A 23,595-nucleotide genomic window follows, 5' to 3' on the forward strand; every position below is an offset into this window, starting at 1 on the left:
CTGTATAACCTCCCTACAACGCCTGGGCATGCTCCTGATGAGGTGGCGGATGGTCTCCTGAGGGATCTCCTCCCAGACCTGGACTAAAGCATCCGCCAACTCCTGGACAGTCTGTGGTGCAACGTGGCGTTGGTGGATGGAGCGAGACATGATGTCCCAGATGTGCTCAATTGGATTCAGGTCTGGGGAACGGGCGGGCCAGTCCATAGCATCAATGCCTTCCTCTTGCAGGAACTGCTGACACACTCCAGCCACATGAGGTCTAGCATTGTCTTGCATTAGAAGGAACCCAGGGCCAACCGCACCAGCATATGGTCTCACAAGGGGTCTGAGGATCTCATCTCGGTACCTAATGGCAGTCAGGCTACCTCTGGCGAGCACATGGAGGGCTGTGCGGCCCCCCAAAGAAATGCCACCCCACACCATGACTGACCCACCGCCAAACCGGTCATGCTGGAGGATGTTGCAGGCAGCAGAACGTTCTCCACGGCGTCTCCAGACTCTGTCACGTCTGTCACATGTGCACAGTGTGAACCTGCTTTCTAATTGCCTATAATTTCCACCTGTTGTCTATTCCATTTGCACAACAGCATGTGAAATTTATTGTCAATCAGTGTTGCTTCCTAAGTGGACAGTTTGATTTCACAAAAGTGTGATTGACTTGGAGTTACATTGTGTTGTTTAAGTGTTCCCTTTAATTTTTTTGAGCAGTATATATCCAATTCAATGGAATTGCAACCCTCTGCATGCACAGTGCATTCTTCCATCACATGTGCAGTGCATTCTTCCATCACATGTCCAGTGCACTCTTCCATCACATGTACAGCTGATTCTCAAGATCTTGCACACTGAGATGCTTTTGAGCCCACACTACTACATTGTCTGAGCCAAGGACTACATGCTTTCTGGTAAGTTTTGATTACAATACTGGGTGGGGTGAATATATTTTATATGACATACATGATTTTTTGTTAACTAGTAAATGGTAGTCTACAGCAAAGTGTGTTTAAATCCTTTCTAACTTGTTAACAATTTCTGCTAGTTAGTTTTTGCTACCATGTGGGTTTTAGCTTGCTTGAGCCTGCTAACTGAGTGTTAATTCACCTGTTTCCATACATGTTTCATTTGAAAACATTTCTTACAAAGGATGTGTTTAATCTAACTGCTGAACTATTTATCTGTAGATGGAATTGTATTTTTATTATTTTTTACAATTTATTTTTCTCATCTTTACAGGAAAATGCCACGGGCACTATCTGACGTGTGGAGACATTTCATTGCAGCTAATGTAGAAGGAAAAGCGGTGTACGTTTGCAAATACTGTCCCAAATCATATGTGAAGAATGCTACAAAGATGCAGAATCATCTGGCCAAGTGCATAAAGTTCCCTCACAACAAGCAACCTCTGACAAAGGTCCCTCTACTTCTATTCGAGGTGAAAATGATGAATCAGACACCTTATCGATAGCAACAGCTCATGGTCCTCCTGGAATCAGAAGTTTTCTTTGACTCAGTGGAGGAACATAGTCAGAGAAATGCTGATGAATGCCTTGCTCGAGCTGTGTATGCAACTGGTTCACCTCTGATGCTCACAGGCAATGTGTATTGGAAGAGATTTACATTTTTAGTCATTTAGCAGACGCTCTTATCCAGAGCGACTTACAGTAGTGAATGCATACATTTTTTCATACATTTCATACATTTTTCTCCGTACTGGTCCCCTGTGGGATTTCTGAATGTTCTTCGCCCAGCATACACCCCTCCAACCAGACATGCTTTATCTACTCATTTGCTGGATGCAGAGTTCAACAGAGTTCAAGCAAATCATAGAGAAAGCAGACTGTATTGCAATCATCTCTGATGGGTGGTCAAATGTTCGTGGGCAAGGAATAATTAACTACATCATCTCCCCCCCTCAACCAGTTTTCTACAAGAGCACAGACACAAGGGACAACAGACACACCAGTCTCTACATTGCAGATGAGCTGAAGGCAGTCATCAATGACCTTGGACCACAGAAGGTATTTGCACTGGTGACAGACAATGCTGCCAACATGAAGGCTGCTTGGTCTAAAGTGGAGGAGTCCTACCCTCACATCACACCCATTGGCTGTGCTGCTCATGCATTGAATCTGCTCATCAAGGACATCATGGCACTGAAGATGCACTCTACAAGAGAGCCAAGGAAATGGTTAGGTATGTGAAGGGTCATCAAGTTATAGCAGCAATCTACCTCACCAAGCAAAGTGAGAAGAATAAGAGCACCACATTGAAGCTGTCCAGCAACACCCGTTGGGGTGGTGTTGTCATCATGTTTGACAGTCTCCTGGAGGGGAAGGAGTCTCTCCAAGAAATGACCATATCACAGTCTGCTGATATGGACAGCCCCATCAAGAGGATCCTCCTGCATTATGTATTTTGGGAGAGAGTGGTAAGCAGCCTGAAACTCCTGAAACCTATAGCAGTAGCCATTGCACAGATTGAGGGAGGCAATGCCATCCTGTCTGATGTTCAGACTCTGCTTGCAAATGTAAGAGATGAAATCCGTACTGCCCTGCCCACTTCATTGTTGCTCCAAGCAGAGGAAACTGCAGTTCTGAAATATATCAAAAAAGTGTGAAGACTTCTGCCTGAAGCCCATACACGTCGCAGCGTACATGTTGCACTCTGAGTATGCTGGCAAGAGCATCCTGTCTGGTGCAGAGCTCAACAAGGCCTATGGTGTCATCACTACCATGTCTCGCCACCTTTGCCTGGATAAGGGCAAGGTTCTGGGCAGTCTGGCAAAGTACACTTCCAAGCAAGGGCTTTGGGGTGGAGATGCAATATGGCAGTCATGCCAGCATATCTCATCAACCACCTGGTGGAAGGGACTTTGTGGATCTGAGGCTCTTTCCCCTGTTGCCTCCATCATCCTCCAAATCTCACTAACATCAGCTGCCTCAGAGCGCAACTGGTCCTTGTTTGGGAACACACACACCAAAGCACGCAACAGGCTGACCAATACAAGAGTTAAAATATTGTTGGCCATCCGGGCAAATTTGAGGCTTTTTGAGCCTGACAACGAGCCATCCTCAACAAGGTTGGAAAGTGACCAGTGAAGATGAGGCCTTAGACTCTGATGTTCAAGAGATGGACATTGAGGAGGTCCAGGGACAAGACATGGAAGCCTGAGAGGAAGACAACCAAAGCTTTAGTTTCTAGACTATCATTTTACAGATGTACATTGAAAACATTTTTGGAAGATGCAATGGATCATTGGGGATCATTCAATATTCCCTTTTGTTGTTCAGTGAAATCATCCCATGTGAAGAGTCAACTCACTTAATTTAAGTTACATTCGTTATTAAATAGTTTTTTTTATTTCTGTTGGAAGGATTTAATAATTTGCAATTATGTCTACTTATGATAAGGTAAAAGGTTTATGTTTCTGTCTCTATGATATGGTAAATATACCAATGCAAAAAAGCATCTACATTTAAATGGTATTAATATTAATTTGCATATATTTACTTTAATTCACATATATTCCCATTAATTCCCACGGAAAGTTTCCACCTCTGAATATTCCCCAAAATGTGCAACCCTACCCCACAGACATTGCCTTCAGTTCTGAAAGTGAAATGCACTTCTAGTGGTTACATTGTAGGTGTATCTCAGATAACAAATAACTGCATTGTATTAGTTTGATTGAAACAATTAAAAAAATCAAATGTCGTGCCAATGTCTCAGCCCTTTGTCCATGCGCTACTATTGTTGCTTATTCTCATTGCAGCATTTAAGGATTCTGTGGGTTAATTTCATTCTCTTTGACTCACTATGTCCTTGTGAAGTAAATGGTCTGTTCACTGTGTCCACTAACATTCTGTGTCAATGTCCCTCCCTACAGCTGATCAACATCTGCTCTAGCGATGGCCAGCGGGTATACGAGGCAGTCTCAGTGGGCTGTCTCCTGGCCGGGGGCCCGCTGGTTGGCATCCTGGGTCTGTCCTACACCGCTTACTTTCTGGGACCCACTGCACTGGTCGGATCAGCCATCTTCATCTTCTTCTACCCTGCTATGGTAGGAAGTCCTCCACATGTCTCCTAACAAAGGAATGGACACCTTATAAAGAAAAGTGCCGACTAAGGAAATAATGTGAACCGATGTCTAAAGGAGGTTACTCCACTTTCATTAACTCAGAGGCATCTTAGTGCTACCTTTTCATACAGTTTATTTATTTAGGAACAAAGCTTTAGTTACTGAAGAAAGAATACACTATGAAAGTAAACGTTATTTTGACAGCAGTGTTACTTGGAGTATGATTCCTTTGAACTTATCTCATTCTCAGCACTTAGGTCGTTCATGAATTGTCTTTCCTGTTTATAGTATTAGTGATGAACAGCATCATATTTCCCCATAACTGTAGAACTAAAGTGAACGTCCTTCACTTCACAGACCGTTATCCTTTACAACACAGCCTGTTAATTCCCCTTAAAAGGGTTTTGGGGAAGTTAAAGGGCAATTCTGCCATTTTTCAATCTCATATTCTTCATCTCCAACAGTAAACCAGTGTCTACATGTGTGAAAACAGCTTGCTTCTATGATCTGTGGTTAAAAAGATAAGAAAAAAGGTCCTAAAAATGGCTTCTCTGTGGCATCACAGGGTAGGTTAAAAAAACAGTGATTTTCAAAACCTGCAACGGATTTCTCGGGAGGGTATTTTCTTGCTCCTCAGGTCACCACAAATCTGTTTTGAAAATCACTGTTTTTATGAAGTTTGAACTTTTGAGGATGTCATTGGGTAAAACTTTTTTAACTTGATTTGTTTCTACAAAACATAGAAATGCACTGTTTTCACATGTTGACACTGGTATTGTGCTGGAGATAATGAAATTGAGGTGGAGTTGCCCTTTAACTTCCCCAAAACTCTCCGCCTGCCAATCTCCTGTCGACTTTGCTGCTGTTTGTCTTTCAATTGAGTTAGCTTCAGTCTGAGCCTGCCTGTTGGGGACCTTTGCCTTGATGTGGAAGCTGTTTATAGCCTGTTCCTTGCAGTAACCCTGTCGTACAGCTGATGCAATAGGGATGTGTCTGCGTCCCAAATGGTACCTTATTCCCTATACAGTGCACTACTTTTAACCAGGGCCCATGGGGTTCTGTTCTAAAGTATTGCACTAGGGGAAACATAGGGATGTAGACTGTGTCTGCCTTCATTTCCCTGTTATGACACTCACATTTCTCCTCTGTTACTTATTTTGTTGCTTCTCTCTATCCGGGACAGATTCTGGCTTCACGTCTCACAGCGTATTTCCGTAAGAAGTGTGTGTTAGTGACTGACCAGCGCGTGAGGCTCATGAATGAGATCCTCGGCTGTATCAAGTTCATCAAGATGTATTGCTTGGAAAACGCTTTCGCTCAGAACATCCACAGTGAGTGTTTGGTAACACACACACACATACACACTGGGCTTGTATTGGGTTTTTTTTCTGGTCAGGTCACTTGGTGAGGATAAACACCAGGCCACAGCCATTGTTTTTTGCACGGGGCCAGTGACTCAGCAGTTATGTTTATAGCACGGGGCCAGTGACTCGGCAGTCATCATGTTGTGGCACGGGGCCAGTGACTCAGTAGTCATCATGTTATGGCACGGGGCCAGTGACTCAGTAGTCATCATGTTGTGGCACGGGGCCAGTGACTCGGTAGTCATCATGTTGTGGCACGGGGCCAGTGACTCGGTAGTCATCATGTTGTGGCACGGGGCCAGTGACTCGGTAGTCATCATGTTGTGGCACGGGGCCAGTGACTCGGTAGTCATCATGTTGTGGCACGGGGCCAGTGACTCGGTAGTCATCATGTTGTGGCACGGGGCCAGTGACTCGGTAGTCATCATGTTGTGGCACGGGGCCAGTGACTCGGTAGTCATCATGTTGTGGCACGGGGCCAGTGACTCGGTAGTCATCATGTTGTGGCACGGGGCCAGTGACTCGGCAGTCATCATGTTGTGGCACGGGGCCAGTGACTCGGCAGTCATCATGTTGTGGCACGGGGCCAGTGACTCGGAAGTCATCACGTTTATAGCTCGGGGCCAGTGACTCGGCAGTCATCACGTTTATAGCTCGGGGCCAGTGACTCGGCAGTCATCACGTTTATGGCACGGAGTCACTGGCCCCGAGCTATAAACATGATAACTCATGATAAGTCATCATGTTTGTGACTCTACAGTCATCATGTTTATGGCACGGGGGCCAGTAACTCAGCAGTCATCATTTTTACAGCACTGGCCCAGTGACACAGCAAAAATCATAATACTCAGTTCCTGTTTTTGCGTCTGGGTTAGAGTGATTATTTCCAGCTGAGAATGCGCCTCTCGAATTCGTACTTCCTTTATTTGACTTTATTTACATTTTCTTCTCTGTTAGGCCAATTCTATTTCAATTCCAGTCAGTCCAGGAAATTCAACCCGTTACCTGAAATCCATATGTTCAAATCCTCCAATCATCATCAATTCAAATTAGATTCATCCCTGGAATTGACCCGGCAACTCCATTCCCGTTAGGTTCCATTGGCTCAGATTCCCTCCATGGCTTCCCACATTACACAAGCCCTGATTGGATCACTGCGCCCAAAGTTTAATTTGAAAAGCGTTTAATGCTCTTTGATACCTAAGACCTGCAGAGGGTTGTTCCACTTAGAGGAGATTGAAGAATTAGAGAGGGAGGGGGGACATTTCTCACGAGGCTCTGCCTTACATTGTGGATAAGAAGCGTTTGGTGCTTTTAACCATGACTGTAATTAGCCAGGTTGGACTCATATCCTCATAACAGTCGTCTGTTTGGATAATAGTGATAATACCCATTATTATGATCATTCATTGGAAATTCATCTTAAGGGCTATCGAGTGTTTCATATCAAGAGTTGTGATATCGTTCTCTTCAGTTAGTGTTGTTAGATTACGCCCCTATTCCACCTGCTGATAAAAATGTACATGGCATATGTAGCAGCTTCTACAAAGGCAATCCAACAACACTGCTGTGAGTCCCTGGAGAATAATATCTAATGTGTTTTAGGAGGAGAGCAGTCATGTTATAGCTTTCCTGGAGCACGTAGTAACCTTGGCTGTGTTAGAAAAGAACCTTGGCTTGGAGCCAGAGTGCACTGAATGGACTGTTGAGTGAAGCAGCCAACACATGCATTTGGAAGATGTACACAATCATGGATGACAAGCCACTTGACTTGGACAACTGCCAATGGCCCACAATTTTAAAAGTCAATTTCATACCATTTATGGCCGCGAGGCCCAACTTGTCTCTCTTATTTCTGGCCATGACTGTAAGTGACTCTCTAATGTTGTTTGGGGCTGAATATAACTGCACAGTCCCAGGCCTAACTTCCTGAAAGACTCGACAGATTTAATACAACAAGAGCTCATTGTCTATTTTCTGTCTGTGCTGTCTCTGTCTCTCTGTCTCGCTCGCTGTCTGTCGCTCGCTCTCGCTCTTTCTCTCTTTCTCGCTCTCTTTCTCTCTCGCTCTCTTTCTCTCTGTCGCTCTCTCTTGCTCTCTTTCTCTCTCTGTCGCTCTCTCTCGCTCTCTTTCTCTCTGTCGCTCTCTCTCGCTCTCTTTCTCTCTCTGTCGCTCTCTCTCGCTCTCTTTCTCTCTCTGTCGCTCTCTCTCGCTCTCTTTCTCTCTCTGTCGCTCTCTCTCGCTCTCTTTCTCTCTCTGTCGCTCTCTCTCGCTCTCTTTCTCTCTCTGTCGCTCTCTCTCGCTCTCTTTCTCTCTCTGTCACTCTCTCTCTGTCGCTCTCTCTCTCGCTCTCTCTCGCTCTCTCTCTGTCGCTCTCTGTCGCTCTCTCTCGCTGTCTTTCTCTCTCTGTCGCTCTCTCTCGCTGTCTTTCTCTCTCTGTCGCTCTCTCTCTGTCGCTCTCTCTCTGTCGCTCTCTCTCGCTCTCTCTCGCTCTCTGTCTCTCTGTCTCTCTCTCTCTCGCTCTCTCTCTGTCGCTCTCTGTCTCTCTCTGTCGCTCTCGCTCTCTCTCGCTCTCTCTCGCTCTCTCTCGCTCTCTCTCTGTCGCTCTCTGTCGCTCTCTGTCGCTCTCTGTCGCTCTCTCTCGCTCTCTTTCTCTCTCTGTCGCTCTCTCTCGCTCTCTTTCTCTCTCTGTCGCTCTCTCTCTGTCGCTCTCTCTCTCGCTCTCTCTCTGTCGCTCTCTGTCGCTCTCTGTCGCTCTCTCTCGCTGTCTTTCTCTCTCTGTCGCTCTCTCTCGCTGTCTTTCTCTCTCTGTCGCTCTCTCTCTGTCGCTCTCTCTCGCTCTCTCTCGCTCTCTGTCTCTCTGTCTCTCTCTCTCTCGCTCTCTCTCTGTCGCTCTCTGTCTCTCTCTGTCGCTCTCGCTCTCTCTCGCTCTCTCTCGCTCTCTCTCGCTCTCTCTCTGTCGCTCTCTGTCGCTCTCTGTCGCTCTCTGTCGCTCTCTGTCGCTCTCTCTCTCGCTGTCTTACTCTCTCTGTCGCTCTCTCTCTCGCTCTCGCTCTCTTTCTCTCTCTGTCGCTCTCTTTCTCTCTCTCTCTGTCGCTCTCTCTCTCTGTCGCTCTCTTTCTCTCTCTCTCTGTCGCTCTCTTTCTCTCTCTCTCTGTCGCTCTCTTTCTCTCTCTCTCTGTCGCTCTCTTTCTCTCTCTCTCTGTCGCTCTCTCTCTCTGTCGCTCTCTCTCTCGCTCGCTCTCTCTCTCTCTGTCGCTCTCGTTCTCTCTCTTTCTCTCTCTCGCTCTTTCTCTGTCGCTCTCTCTCTCGCTCTTTCTCTCTGTCGCTCGCTCTTTCTCTCTCTGTCGCTCTCTCTGTCGCTCGCTCTTTCTCGCTCTTTCTCTCTCTGTCGCTCGCTCTTTCTCTCTCTGTCGCTCGCTCTTTCTCTCTCTGTCGCTCGCTCTTTCTCTCTCTGTCGCTCGCTCTTTCTCTCTCTTGCTCTCTCTTGCTCTCTCTTGCTCTCTCTCTGTCGCTCTCTGTCGCTCTCTGTCGCTCTCTCTCGCTCTCTTTCTCTCTCTGTCGCTCTCTCGCTGTCTTTCTCTCTCTCTCGCTGTCTTTCTCTCTCTGTCGCTCTCTCGCTCTCTTTCTCTCTCTGTCGCTCTCTTTCTCTCTCTCTCTGTCGCTCTCTCTCTCTGTCGCTCTCTCTCTGTCGCTCTCTCTCTCTCTCTCTTGCTCGCTCTCTCTCTCTCTGTCGCTCTCGTTCTCTCTCTTTCTCTCTCTCGCTCTTTCTCTGTCGCTCTCTCTCTCGCTCTTTCTCTCTGTCGCTCGCTCTTTCTCGCTCTTTCTCTCTCTGTCGCTCGCTCTTTCTCTCTCTGTCGCTCGCTCTTTCTCTCTCTGTCGCTCGCTCTTTCTCTCTCTGTCGCTCGCTCTTTCTCTCTCTGTCGCTCTCTCTTGCTCTCTCTCTGTCGCTCTCTGTCGCTCTCTGTCGCTCTCTGTCGCTCTCTCTCGCTCTCTTTCTCTCTCTGTCGCTCTCTCTCTGTCGCTCTCTCTCTCGCTCTCTGTCGCTCTCTGTCGCTCTTTCTCTCTCTGTCGCTCTCTCTCTCGCTGTCTTTCTCTCTCTGTCGCTCTCTCTCGCTCTCGCTCTCTTTCTCTCTCTGTCGCTCTCTTTCTCTCTCTCTCTGTCGCTCTCTCTCTGTCGCTCTCTCTCTGTCGCTCTCTCTCTGTCGCTCTCTCTCTGTCGCTCTCTCTCTGTCGCTCTCTCTCTCTCGCTCGCTCTCTTTCTCTCTCTCTCGCTCTTTCTCTCTCTGTCGCTCTCGTTCTCTCTCTGTCTCTCTGTCGCTCTCGTTCTCTCTTTCTCTCTCTCGCTCTTTCTCTCTGTCGCTCTCTCTGTCGCTCTCTCTCTCGCTCTTTCTCTCTCTCTGTCGCTCGCTCTTTCTCTCTCTCTGTCGCTCGCTCTTTCTCTCTCTGTCGCTCTCTCTCTGTCGCTCTCTCTCTGTCGCTCTCTCTCTGTCGCTCTCTCTCTGTCGCTCTCTCTCTGTCGCTCTCTCTCTGTCGCTCTCTCTCTGTCGCTCTCTCTCTGTCGCTCGCTCTTTCTCTCTCTGTCGCTCGCTCTTTCTCTCTCTGTTGCTCGCTCTTTCTCTCTCTGTCGCTCGCTCTCGCTCTTTCTCTCTCTGTCGCTCGCTCTCGCTCTTTCTCTCTCTGTCGCTCACTCTCTCTCTGCCACTTTCTCTTTCTGTCCCCCCCAGCGGTGCGATCTGAGGAGAGGAGGATACTGGAGAGGGCTGGTTGTGTCCAGAGCCTCACAGTGGGCGTGGCCCCCATCGTTGTGGTGATCGCCAGTGTCTGCACATTCACTCTACACATGGCCCTGGGTTATGACCTCACTGCTGCCCAGGTAAACCCCTCCCCTCAGCTGTCACTAGCTTTTCAAGAGTCAAGTGACTTCAATATCTACCAGTAGCTTTTGTTGTTTGTTTCAATAGAAAGCTCCCCAGTAGCTTTTAAATATGTGGAATTTCACTAAATGTGAACTTACTTGACCACTCCCCCCTATGTTGCTCCCTTCAGGCCTTCACCGTTGTTGCAGTCTTTAACTCTATGACATTTGCCCTCAAAGTCACGCCCTTGGCTGTACGAGCATTATCAGAGGGTTCTGTGGCAGTCAACCGATTTCAGGTAAATGAATGACAGACGAGATTGTTGTACAGAATTGGGAATGATTGTAGTGTTCAGTCAGGATGGACTGTTGTCAGCGTAACACTTCAAAATAGACATGTTCATTAATTCATCTTCTCCATATATCATGCAGTATATCATATATCATACAGTATGTCATGTCAACAGAGACTCTTCTTGATGGAGGACCGAGAGGTTGTGTTGGCCAAAACGGACGACCCGATGAACGCCGTGGAGCTCCGGCACGCCACGTTGGCCTGGGAGAAGGCCAAAGCTCCCGCCAAAGCCACCCCCGTCCCCAAGAAGCAGTGCAAGAGGGGTGGAATGCATCGAGTACTGCGCAAGGAGAAACTGAGCTTGTATATCACAGCAGAAGAGGGTAAGGGACACAACGAGGGTCCCAACGGACAGAGTCTCCTTACCCACATGGAACAGGAGAGCCCCCAGAGCACCATCTCCTCTACCCAGAGCTCCATCATCCGCCCACCGCTGCACAAAACCCTACATCGCATCGACCTGTGCGTCAAGAAGGTAAACTGCTCAAACAAGCACCATCAATCAGACAGGTGTACTCACTCATGCACAAAACAACCCTGATTTACATTCATACAAGCCTACACAAATGCTTGTGCACATTGACAAATATATGCATGCACGCACACATGCAAACCCGCATACACATACACACACTAAAGCCATGGTGTTCATGGTCTGGGGGGGGGGACGCAGTGGGGTTGGCAATTTTAGTTTTTTTATGAATACAATTGGAACAAAGAAGTCAGAGGACAGGTTATTGTATTCAAACATTTTTAGAAAATTGTATTTAGTAAATGTATTTAGTAAATGTGTTTATTGGTTTCATTCATATTGATAAGATATGAAAATGTAATGACTTGAATGTTATTTGTTGATGTAAAATATATACAGTTGAAGTCGGAAGTTTACATACACTTAGCTAGTTTTTCAACCACTCCACAAATTTCTTGTTAACAAACTATAGTTTTGGCAAGTCGGTTAGGACATCTACTTTGTGCATGACAAGTCATTTTTCCAACAATTGTTTGCAGACAGATTATTTCACTTATAATTCACTGTATCACAATTCCAGTGGGTCAGAAGTTATCATACACTAAGTTGACTGTGACTTTACACAGCTTGGAAAATTCCAGAAAATTATGTCATGGCTTTAGAAGCTTCTGATAGGCTAATTGACATCAGTTGAGTCAATTGGAGGTGTACCTGTGGATGTATTTCAAGGCCTACCTTCAAACTCAGTGCCTCTTTGCTTAACATCATGGGAAAATCAAAAGAAATCAGCCAAGACCTCAGAAAAAAAAATTGTAGACCTCCAAGTCTGGTTCATCCTTGGGAGCAATTTCCAAACGCCTGAAGGTACCACGTTCATCTGTACAAACAATAGTACGCAAGTATAAACACCATGGGACCACGCAGCCGTCATACCGCTCAGGAAGGAGACAAGTTCTGTCTCCTAGAGATGAACGTACTTTGGTGCGAAAAGTGCAAATCAGTCCCAGAACAACAGCAAAGGACCTTGTGAAGATGCTGGAGGAAACAGGTACAAAAGTATCTATATCCACAGTAAAATGAGTCCTATATCGACATAACATGAAAGGCCGCTCAGCAAGGAAGAAACCACTGCTCCAAAACCGCCATAAACAACCCCGACTACGGTTTGCAACTGTACATGGGGACAAAGATCGCACTTTTTGGAGAAATGTCCTCTGGTCTGATAAAACAAAAAATAGAAGTGTTTGGTCATAATGACCATCGTTATGTTTGGAGGAAAAAGGGGGAGGCTTGCAAGCCGAAGAACACCATCCCAACCGTGAAGCACGGGGGTGGCAGCATCATGTTGTGGGGGTGCTTTGCTGCAGGAGGGACTGGTTCACTTCACATAATAGATGGCATTCTTAAAATAAAGTGGTGATCCTAACTGACCTAAGACAGGGAATTTTTACTAGGATTAAATGTCAGGAATTGTGAAACTGAGTTTAAATGTATTTGGCTAAGGTGTATGTAAACTTCCGACTTCAACTGTATACAGCACCAGTCAAAGGTTTGGACACCTACTCATTCAAGAGTTCTTTTATTTATTTTTATTTTTTTATTAATTTGACTATTTTCTACATTGTAGAATAACAATGAAGACATCAAAACTATGAAATAACACACATGGAATCATGTAGTAGCCAGAAAAGTGATTTAAATATATATTTTTTATCTTCTTCAAAGTAGCCACCCTTTGCCTTGGAGACAGCTTTGCACACTCTTGGCATTCTCTCAACCAGCTTCGCCTGGAATGCTTTTCCAACAGTCTTGAAGGAGTTCTCACAAATGCTGAGCACTTGTTGACTGCTTTTCTTTCACTCGGCGGTCCAACTCATCCCAAACCATCTCAATTGGGTTGAGGTCGGGTGATTGTGGAGGCCAGGTCATCTGATGCAGCACTCCATCACTCTCCTTCTTGGTCAAATAGCCCTTACACAGCCTGGAGGTGTGTTGGATCATTGTCCTGTTGAAAAACAAATGATAGTCCCACTAAGCGCGAACCAGATGGGATGGCGTATCACTGCAGAATGCTGTGGTATTCATGCTGGTTAAGTTTGCCTTGAATTCTAAATAAATCACAGACAGTGTCACCAGCAAAGCACCTCCTCCTCCATGCTTCCCGGTGGGAACCACACGTGGAGATCATCCGTTCACCTTCTCTGCGTTTCACAAAGTCACGGCGGTGGGAACCAAAAATCTCCAATTTGGACTCCTCAAACCAAAGAACATATTTCCACCGGTCTAATGTCCATTGCTTGTGTTTCTTGGCCCAAGCAAGTCTCTTCTTCTTGTTGGTGTCCTTTTAGTAGTGGTTTCTTTAAAGCAATTCAGCCATGAAGGCAGCAGAGGTAACTCTGGGTCTTCCTTCTCTGAGGCGGTCCTCATGAGAGCCAGTTTCATCATAATGCTTGATGGATTTACCGAATGCACTTGAAGAAACTTTCAAAGTTGTTGACATTTTCCGGATTGACTGACCTTAATGTTTTAAAGTAATGGTGGACTGTCATTTCTCTTTGCTTATTTGAGCTGTTCATGCCATAATATGGACTTGGTCTTTTACCAAATAGGGCTATCTTCTGTATACCAACCCTACCTTGTCACCACACTACTGATTTAAGAAGGAACTCAAATGCATTAAGAAGGAAAGAAATTCCACAATTTACTTTTAACCCCATGAAGCTGGTTGAGAGAATGCCAAGAGTGTGCAAAGCTGTCATCAAGGCAAAGGGTGGCTACTTTGAAGAAGCTGAAATGTATTAGTTTAACACTTTTTTTGCTTACTACATGATTCCATATGTGTTATTTCATAGTTTTGATGTCTTCACTATTATTCTACAATGTAGAAAATAGTAAAAAAGAAAAACCATTGAATGAGTAGGTGTGTCAACTTTTGACTGGTACTGTATATATTTTTTATTCCATCTGAGAATGAAATTTTTAGCTTTTGCGGCAGCAGCTACTCTTCCTGGGGTCCACAAAATGTACAGATTTTAAGGTTGTGTCATTTATATTTGGTTTGGGGTTGCTAGAAATTTGTGCCCAAAAAAATTGTCTTCTGAAATTCTGGTGGAAAGAATTGTGTCCCTGCTGAGAAAGTTTGAATACCACTGTTCTAAAGCATTGAGGCACTGGACAGATAAATGGATTTAGCATGCAGGCACATTTGATTATAGTAGCACAACTCTTAAAAAAGAGAACGACTGAAAGAGTAGACAATTGGAGGGAGTCAGCAACTTTGCACTTTCCTTTTGAAATGGACTGAGTGCGTTTTAGTTACAAATCAATACCAATACTCCACTGGTATCCTTCTGATCTGCAGGGGGCGTTGGTAGGAATCTGTGGAGCTGTGGGGAGCGGAAAGAGCTCTCTTCTGTCTGCTCTGCTGGGACAGGTGAGTTTCTATATCATTGGCCTTCAAACCAGCTTACTGGGGGAGTCCCCTACAAACCAGACTGGAAAGCATTTGAGGTGCGTTTGACTAAGCTTGACTTTTGCGCTTTTGGGACTGTTCCGTTGTACCGGGCAATCAAACGCAGTTCAAGTGTTTTCCCTCTTGTGAAAGCCCAGGTCAGCTTTACTTCTAGTATGTTTTAACATGAGTCTTATCTCTGGTGCTCAACAGATGACCCTGCTGGAGGGCAATGTGGCGGCCAGTGGCGGCTTTGCCTATGTGGCTCAACAGGCCTGGATCCTCAATGACTCACTGAGAGAGAACATCCTGTTCGGAAAAGAATACGACGAAGACAAGTAAGATTGATTGATTTGTGTTTATGACTTTTGAGTCATTTATTTTGGAACAGTACACAATGAAAGCAACAACGCAGACCATTTAGAGGTGTCATAGTGCTGGATTTAGGTAGACGGCTCATTTTCATCTGTAGTCCATGACCAGTCACGTTTGGATGTCATAGTTTGATAGTTTCACATTCAGAAGGGCCAAAGGCTCATTTCTAACTCATGGTTTACTCGTTTCTCTGGACCGTGACTGTGTTTCCTCTCATGTTAAGTCATGTCCTTGGCTGTGTTTCCTTATTAGGTATAATGCTGTGGTCTCTGCCTGCTGCCTGATCCCTGATCTGACAGAGCTGCCCTATGGGGATATGACTGAGGTATGTATCAGACCGCTATTGCATCTCTCTGCTGGAGATGCTCTCAATATGAACTCTGGCCATTCTGTACAATACAATTGCCTTACACTATACCAAAATAGCAGAAAGTGGAATTACCATGTAACAAGCTAGTAAGTAGTACATGCATTTATAGATGGAATGCTTTGGGGTGCATTGTGGTGTTTTATGAGAGAACATGATAAAGTGTTATGTAAGTACATAGCTGGTCTGTTGCTGCCTCTGTGTGAAGCCTATCAATCAGAAATGATCCTTGATACATTTTGTCAACATTGTCCCAATGTTTTCACTCCAGATAGGTGAGAGGGGTGCCAACCTGAGTGGCGGGCAGCGCCAGCGGGTGAGCCTGGCACGTGCCTTGTATAGCGAGCAGCCCATCCTGCTCCTGGACGACCCTCTCAGTGCCGTGGACGCCCACGTGGGCTCTCACCTCTTCCACAATGCCATCCGCATGGCGTCCAAGGGCAAGACCATCATCTTTGTCACACACCAGCTGCAGGTAAGAGGAGCTTCTGATTATCTGAATGATCAAATTGTATTTATGTGAGAAACAGAAGAATTTGCAGCAAATAAGTGACTTGTGTACTATGGCCAAATGATGGGAAATGGCATTCATGATCTGAAATGGCTTTCTTAACTACTCTCGTGTATATCTTTGGGACGCCTAATCTGAAAGGAAATGAGAGAGACCCTATGTAGACCTCCTAGGTCGATGATTATAGTGCAACTTGAGTTTTCACAGTCTCCATTGACATTAATGCATAAAGCTAAGTTAAGAGTGCGACTCAAGAATTTGTCCCGAAAAGAGAAGGCTGAGGAAAGGGAGCCATATAGAGGAGCATACTATAGCCCAGGATTCTTCATTAGGAGAATCCCAGATCTCACTGGTGTTGACCCTCTCTCAGTACCTGGCAGAGTGTGACCACGTGATTCTGATGAAGGACGGGCAGATTGCCGAGCATGGCACCCACTCCCAGCTTATGGGCAGAGACCGTGACTACGCCACTCTCTTCAACAGCGTACAGCAGGAGGTAATGCCAACCACGGAGCGCATGTCCAGCTCTAGCCTGATCACAGATCTGTTTGCGAACAGATCTGGGACCAGGCTAGCCTTTCCAACTCCTATGGTCATTGTCATGCATTGGCAAGACAGCATAAACTGATCTGGGACCAGGCTAGCCCAGCTCTCTATGTAAAAACACCTTTTTCATCCCTCTTTACACAACACTATCGTACGTCACATCCTGCGTAATTCATGAGGCAGGAGAAGCCAAGTGGGTGGCTGGGAAATGTTAATGCATACAGGGCCTTTCATTATTTAGGTGGGCATTGATTTATCGGTGTCACACTGCTAAAGACCCTGTCACCAATATCTCTGTTTAAATTACTTACTGGCAATGTTGTGACTTGGCCGATTGTCTTATGCTGTAGGTCTCTTTGGCTTGCTCTCCTAGAACCTGGTGAAAACAAACCTGAAGAATAAGGAGAAGAAAGAGGGAGATGAAAAGGTTGAGACCACCGGGAATTTTGCCAAAGTTGCCAGACCGCCGGTGGAGAAAGGGAAAGGAGGTGAGACTCGATCGCGCCAAATAGAATGTGTTAATGTGTTCCATTTAAAACAGTTGGCTTGAAATTAGGAAATTACTCACAGGTTTCTTCCTTCCTTCCTTCCTTCCTCTTCCTTCCTTCCTTCCCTTTCTAACTCTCTTCTTTGCTTCCTATTTTCCTTCCTTATTTCCTTCGTTCCTTCTTTCCTTCCCTTTCTTCACTCTCCAGACCAGCTCATGAAAGCGGAGGAGAAGGGCTCTGGTGCCGTGGCCTGGGATGTGTACAAGGCCTACATCAATGCGGCTGGAGGCCCTTGTGCCTTCATCATCAACGTCATCCTCTTCCTCTTCACCACTGGCAGCATCGCCTTCAGTAACTGGTGGCTGAGCTACTGGATCCGCCAGGGCAGTGGGGTGAGTTACACACAGACACACAACTAGGATCAGATTACCCTACCTACAATACTTATTAGAATTTAAAGAAATGTCTGATGCCGTGTTAGTGGGATAGGACAATTTCTGCTTACTCTGAGGGATGTCTATACTGTAGCAGGCTGTCTCCCACAAGTAAAACCACTTCTGTGCATCACTGAGTTGTAGTGGGGAAAGTGAGAGCATTAATCTCAGCACGTGTAATTAAAAAAGTACCGGTGTCTCTGTAAACGTAATTAAAACAAGAGACGAGCCGGAAAAAAGCAGATGTGCTGCGAAGCTGTCGTCCGTGTCTGATTGAAGGATGTGTTTGGAATAGCGACATTACCCAAATGGCTGCTTCTTTCATGTCTTCTGTCTCAGCTGGCTTTGTTTAATTTATTTCCTTCATTGGATAGAAATGCCTTGTGTGTATCCCTCCATCTGCCCTCAGAATACATCATTAATCCTGGAGAACGAAACCAATGAAACATTGGCGGGGTTGGCAAGCGACAGCATGAGGCTCAACCCTCACGTTCAATACTACTCAAGAGTTTATGTGCTGTCCATGGGGGCCGCTCTCTTCCTGAAGACAATGAGGGGGCTAGTGTTCGTCAAGGTAAGCATCTTGCTCAGATGTCTTTTAGAGTGGTTCTTGTGGATTGTTCTCTCGTCTTGAAATGTCAGGACCATTCATTGATGCACTCTATGGCCTGTCAAAGGAGAGTGCACCACTGACCGATTCACTCCAGGGTTCTACTTTTAACAAGGGTCCATAGGATACCATGCTGGACGTAACCATAGTCTCCATAAGTCAGGCTTTCATTGATTTACGCTCAGGCCCTTTTCAAAAGAAAGAAGTGCAAAGTTGTTGTGGTACAACCTTGACTCTCTCTATTTGTCTTTAAGACGTTTTCATGAGTTGCACTACTATAATTGAAAGTGCCTGCAGGCTAAATCCATTTATCTGTCCAGTGCTGTGACACGCTGCTTTAATGGCTGTGTGTGCGTGTGCCGCTGTGTGTCCCTGTCCCTTTGGATATGTCCCCTGTGTTTGTTAAACTTTCCTGACAGCCCATTACAGAGGTTATGTCCTCACGTAATTGTGTGTGACAAACTTTTCCCGAAGATGGCTAATCTTTTATTTTTTTTTTACCCTTAGCTGTAACGTGAATGTGGGAGTGTTGCATATTCTATTAATAGATTGAATGTGTTCTCTCCTGCCAAAAGTCATTCTGCCAGATGTTTCTCACTGCGTTAACCTAGACATGGGTTCATAACCTTTGTGTCAGCCTGCCAGACATTCATTAATGTCTGAGGATTTGACAGTCTGTCTGACACGAGAAACTTTCCTCTTGCTCTTAACAGCACAGTGAGTTCTAATAGGGACACAACCACAACAACAACAACATGGCCAACTAGCATTAGCAGCATGTCATATGAGCGTTAGCTAGTATGTGTACATAGCTGTGAATGCTGGCAACAATTCTCTGTCTACTCCTACTGTATGTTTGCATTTGTTGCGCCTGGGTGTTGAGCTTCCCGAGTCCCGACGATCCATCTGTTTACCAGTGTTGTGTCTGGCTCCGTGTTGAAACACCACTGTGTTTGTCTGACAGTGCACTGTTCGGGCTGCCTCGGTGCTCCACGACAAGCTGTTCCACCGCCTCCTCCTGAGCCCCATGCGCTTTTTTGACACGACACCTCTGGGACGCATCCTCACACGCTTCTCCCGAGACATGGACGAGGGTGAGGTGTCTTGCCTTGACTTCATACTCCGAGCCTTGAGGTCCCCATACCACCCAGACAACACAGTGTGATCTGACAGTTTTTGGTTTTCTCTCTCCCTCTGTGTCCTTCTCTCTTTCGGTCTCCTTTTCTCTCTATCTATCCATCTATCCATCCACAGTGGACGTCCGTCTGGCCATGCAGGCTGAGATGCTGCTCCAGAACATGACCCTGGTGCTCTTCTGCCTGGTCATGGTGGGCATCGTATTCCCCTGGTTCCTGATCTCCCTCCTGCCCCTGGGAGCCTTCCTCCTCATTGTCAACCGCGTCTCCAGGTCAGGCTGCAACCAATCGATTTATACGTGTGTGTGTGTGTGTGTGTGTGTGTGTGTGTGTGTGTGTGTGTGTGTGTGTGTGTGTGTGTGTGTGTGTGTGCTCGTGCGTGCTTTGATTTAAAGATAAGTGTAGAGATGGATTAGGGTTCCCTAGGTCTTTGGGTAATTTATTATTCAGCGTGACGCATCTAACCAGTTTCCTCATTAAAAGCAAGCTCATAAGGCACCCCATTCCCCATATAGTGCACTACTTTTGACCAGGGCCCGCACAATATAGGGAATAAAGTGCTTTTTGGGACGGGTACCATTTGTTGGCATCGTGAAATGAAAGTTCCAACTGCGTAAACATGTTTGTGTAGGTAGTCTCAGAACAAGGAGTGTCATGTTCTTTAATGCCCTATCCTCTTCTCCTCCAACCCCCCCTCCCTCCCGCCTGGGATGATTCATGCGCAGACTTGTTATTCACATGTGCAGCCTATCCTATCTATGGACCTAAAAGTAGAACTCCACCCCACCTTTGTCAATAAAACCCTCTCTGTCACACTTCCCTGCTGACTCAGTCGAGAGTCGTGGTAGTGTGGGTCTGTGGCTCATAAAGTCACACAAAAATCTGAAATGATTCTAGCTGAGCCAAGGAATGGCCTGAGCTGTGCCAGGAAATGGTTGTCCTGTCCTGGGCAGAATTACACTCTGATTGCCCTGTGTCCTCTCATCATATCATAGTTCACTAACCTGTCAGATAACTGCACTGTCATTGGAGTTATAATGCAGTGTTTGTCAACCCTCTCCTCGACCACCATCCCCAGATATTTCACGATGTTGTTGTCCTGATCTAGTTTGTCTGGTTTGGTGATGAGTTCACAAGTTGAATCGGGTTCCTTAGAACACGCAATGGAAATCATTTTTGCAACGGGAAATTAAAATGATTAACCCTCCCTAAGGATTGGCTGGGGGTCACAGAGTAGAGGTTTGGCTGGGGGGTCACAGAGTGGAGGTTTGGCTGGGTGGGTAGTAGCGGTTTGGCTGGGGGGTCACAGAGTAGAGGTTTGGCTGGGGGGTCACAGAGTGGAGGTTTGGCTGGGTGGGTAGTAGCGGTTTGGCTGGGGGGTCACAGAGTAGAGGTTTGGCTGGGGGGTCACAGAGTAGAGGTTTGGCTGGGTGGGTCACAGAGTAGAGGTTTGGCTGGGTGGGTCACAGAGTAGAGGTTTGGCTGGGTGGGTCACAGAGTAGAGGTTTGGCTGGGGGGTCACAGAGTGGAGGTTTGGCTGGGTGGGTAGTAGCGGTTTGGCTGGGGGGTCACAGAGTAGAGGTTTGGCTGGGGGGTCACAGAGTAGAGGTTTGGCTGGGTGGGTCACAGAGTAGAGGTTTGGCTGGGTGGGGTCACAGAGTAGAGGTTTGGCTGGGTGGGTCACAGAGTAGAGGTTTGGCTGGGGGGTCACAGAGTAGAGGTTTGGCTGGGGGGTCACAGAGTAGAGGTTTGGCTGGGGGGTCACAGAGTAGAGGGTTGGCTGGGTGGGTCACAGAGTAGAGGTTTGGCTGGTGGGTCACAGAGTAGAGGTTTGGCTGGGTGGGTCACAGAGTAGAGGTTTGGCTGGGTGGGTCACAGAGTAGAGGTTTGGCTGGGGGGTCACAGAGTAGAGGTTTGGCTGGGGGGTCACAGAGTAGAGGTTTGGCTGGGTGGGTCACAGAGTAGAGGTTTGGCTGGGTGGGTCACAGAGTAGAGGTTTGGCTGGGGGGTCACAGAGTAGAGGTTTGGCTGGGGGGTCACAGAGTAGAGGTTTGGCTGGGGGGTCACAGAGTAGAGGTTTGGCTGGGGGGTCACAGAGTAGAGGTTTGGCTGGGTGGGTCACAGAGTAGAGGTTTGGCTGGGGGGTCACAGAGTAGAGGTTTGGCTGGGTGGGTCACAGAGTAGAGGTTTGGCTGGGTGGGTCACAGAGTAGAGGTTTGGTTGGGTGGGTCACAGAGTAGAGGTTTGGTTGGGTGGGTCACAGAGTAGAGGTTTGGCTGGGGGGGTCACAGAGTAGCGGTTTGGCTGGGGGGGTCACAGAGTAGAGGTTTGGCTGGGTGGGTCACAGAGTAGAGGTTTGGCTGGGTGGGTCGCAGAGTAGAGGTTTGGCTGGGTGGGTCGCAGAGTAGAGGTTTGGCTGGGGGGGGTCGCAGAGTGGAGGTTTGGCTGGGGGGGGGTCGCAGAGTGGAGGTTTGGCTGGGGGGGGGTCGCAGAGTGGAGGTTTGGCTGGGGGGGGGGGTCGCAGAGTGGAGGTTTGGCTGGGGGGGGGTCGCAGAGTGGAGATTTGGCTTTGGGGGGGGGGGGGTCGCAGAGTGGAGATTTGGCTTTGGGGGGGGGGGGTCGCAGAGTGGAGGTTTGGTTGGGGGGGGGGCGTCGCAGAGTGGAGGTTTGGCGGGGGGGGCGTCGCAGAGTGGAGGTTTGGCTGGGGGGGGGCGTCGCAGAGTGGAGGTTTGGCTGGGGGGGGGGGGCGTCGCAGAGTGGGGGTTTGGCTGGGGGGGGGGGCGTCGCAGAGTGGGGGTTTGGCTGGGGGGGGGTCGCAGAGTAAATCACATTTTATTTGTCACATGCTTCGTAAACAACCGGTTTAAACTAACAGTGAAATGATTACTTTCGTGTCCTTTTCTAACAATGCAAAGTGAAGATAAAGATACAAAATTTAGAAATAGTGACACAAGGAACAAATAAACAATGAATAACAATAACGAGTAAAAATAACATCTATATACAGGTAATAACATGTGTATATATACAGGCAGTACCAGGTAATAACATGGCTATATATACAGGGAGTACCAGGTAATAACATGGCTATATATACAGGGAGTACCAGGTAATAACATGGCTATATTTACAGGGAGTACCAGGTAATAACATGGCTATATTTACAGGGAGTACCAGGTAATAACATGGCTATATTTACAGGGAGTGCCAGGTAATAACATGGCTATATTTACAGGGAGTGCCAGGTAATAACATGGCTATATTTACAGGGAGTGCCAGGTAATAACATGGCTATATTTACAGGGAGTACCAGGTAATAACATGGCTATATTTACAGGGAGTACCAGGTAATAACATGGCTATATTTACAGGGAGTACCAGGTAATAACATGGCTATATTTACAGGGAGTACCAGGTAATAACATGGCTATATTTACAGGGAGTACCAGGTAATAACATGGCTATATTTACAGGGAGTATCAGGTAATAACATGGCTATATTTACAGGGAGTACCAGGTAATAACATGGCTATATTTACAGGGAGTACCAGGTAATAACATGGCTATATTTACAGGGAGTACCAGGTAATAACATGGCTATATTTACAGGGAGTACCAGGTAATAACATGGCTATATTTACAGGGAGTACCAGGTAATAACATGGCTATATTTACAGGGAGTACCAGGTAATAACATGGCTATATTTACAGGGAGTACCAGGTAATAACATGGCTATATTTACAGGGAGTACCAGGTAATAACATGGCTATATTTACAGGGAGTACCAGGTAATAACATGGCTATATTTACAGGGAGTGCCAGGTAATAACATGGCTATATTACAGGGAGTGCCAGGTAATAACATGGCTATATTTACAGGGAGTGCCAGGTAATAACATGGCTATATTTACAGGGAGTGCCAGGTAATAACATGGCTATATTTACAGGGAGTACCAGGTAATAACATGGCTATATTTACAGGGAGTACCAGGTAATAACATGGCTATATTTACAGGGAGTGCCAGGTAATAACATGGCTATATTTACAGGGAGTGCCAGGTAATAACATGGCTATATTTACAGGGAGTGCCAGGTAATAACACGGCTATATTTACAGGGAGTGCCAGGTAATAACACGGCTATATTTACAGGGAGTGCCAGGTAATAACACGGCTATATTTACAGGGAGTGCCAGGTAATAACACGGCTATATTTACAGGGAGTGCCAGGTAATAACACGGCTATATTTACAGGGAGTGCCAGGTAATAACACGGCTATATTTACAGGGAGTGCCAGGTAATAACATGGCTATATTTACAGGGAGTACCAGGTAATAACATGGCTCTATACAGGGAGTACCAGTACTGAGTCAATGTGCAGGGGTACGGGGTAATTGAGATAGCTATGTACATATACTGTAGGTAGGGGTAAAGTGACTAGGCAACAGGATAGATAATGGACAGTAGCAGCAGTGTGTGTGTGTGCGGCCTCAGTATGCGTGTGGGTGTGTGTGGGTGTGTGAGGATGTTAGTGGAAGTACTTGCA

At 46.5% G+C, this 23,595-nt stretch overlaps 1 protein-coding gene across 2 annotated transcripts in view; it reads left to right on the forward strand.

Moving 5' to 3' along the window:
* wu:fb13g09 (multidrug resistance-associated protein 5) overlaps positions 1-23,595 on the forward strand; it is a 56,226-nt gene that overhangs the window by 13,084 nt on the left and 19,547 nt on the right. For both annotated transcript variants that reach the window (XM_029725728.1, XM_029725736.1), the window contains exons 6-20: positions 3,890-4,063; positions 5,265-5,412; positions 10,173-10,321; positions 10,495-10,602; positions 10,771-11,133; positions 14,492-14,563; positions 14,795-14,919; positions 15,209-15,281; positions 15,595-15,798; positions 16,205-16,330; positions 16,754-16,868; positions 17,076-17,260; positions 17,712-17,876; positions 18,877-19,006; positions 19,167-19,320. In XM_029725728.1, coding sequence (XP_029581588.1) covers positions 3,890-4,063; positions 5,265-5,412; positions 10,173-10,321; positions 10,495-10,602; positions 10,771-11,133; positions 14,492-14,563; positions 14,795-14,919; positions 15,209-15,281; positions 15,595-15,798; positions 16,205-16,330; positions 16,754-16,868; positions 17,076-17,260; positions 17,712-17,876; positions 18,877-19,006; positions 19,167-19,320 — 2,291 coding nt within the window. The remainder of the gene's footprint in view (positions 1-3,889; positions 4,064-5,264; positions 5,413-10,172; positions 10,322-10,494; positions 10,603-10,770; positions 11,134-14,491; positions 14,564-14,794; positions 14,920-15,208; positions 15,282-15,594; positions 15,799-16,204; positions 16,331-16,753; positions 16,869-17,075; positions 17,261-17,711; positions 17,877-18,876; positions 19,007-19,166; positions 19,321-23,595) is intronic.

This window comes from Salmo trutta, chromosome 3, assembly GCF_901001165.1.
Source record: "Salmo trutta chromosome 3, fSalTru1.1, whole genome shotgun sequence".
Classification (NCBI taxonomy): domain Eukaryota; kingdom Metazoa; phylum Chordata; class Actinopteri; order Salmoniformes; family Salmonidae; genus Salmo; species Salmo trutta.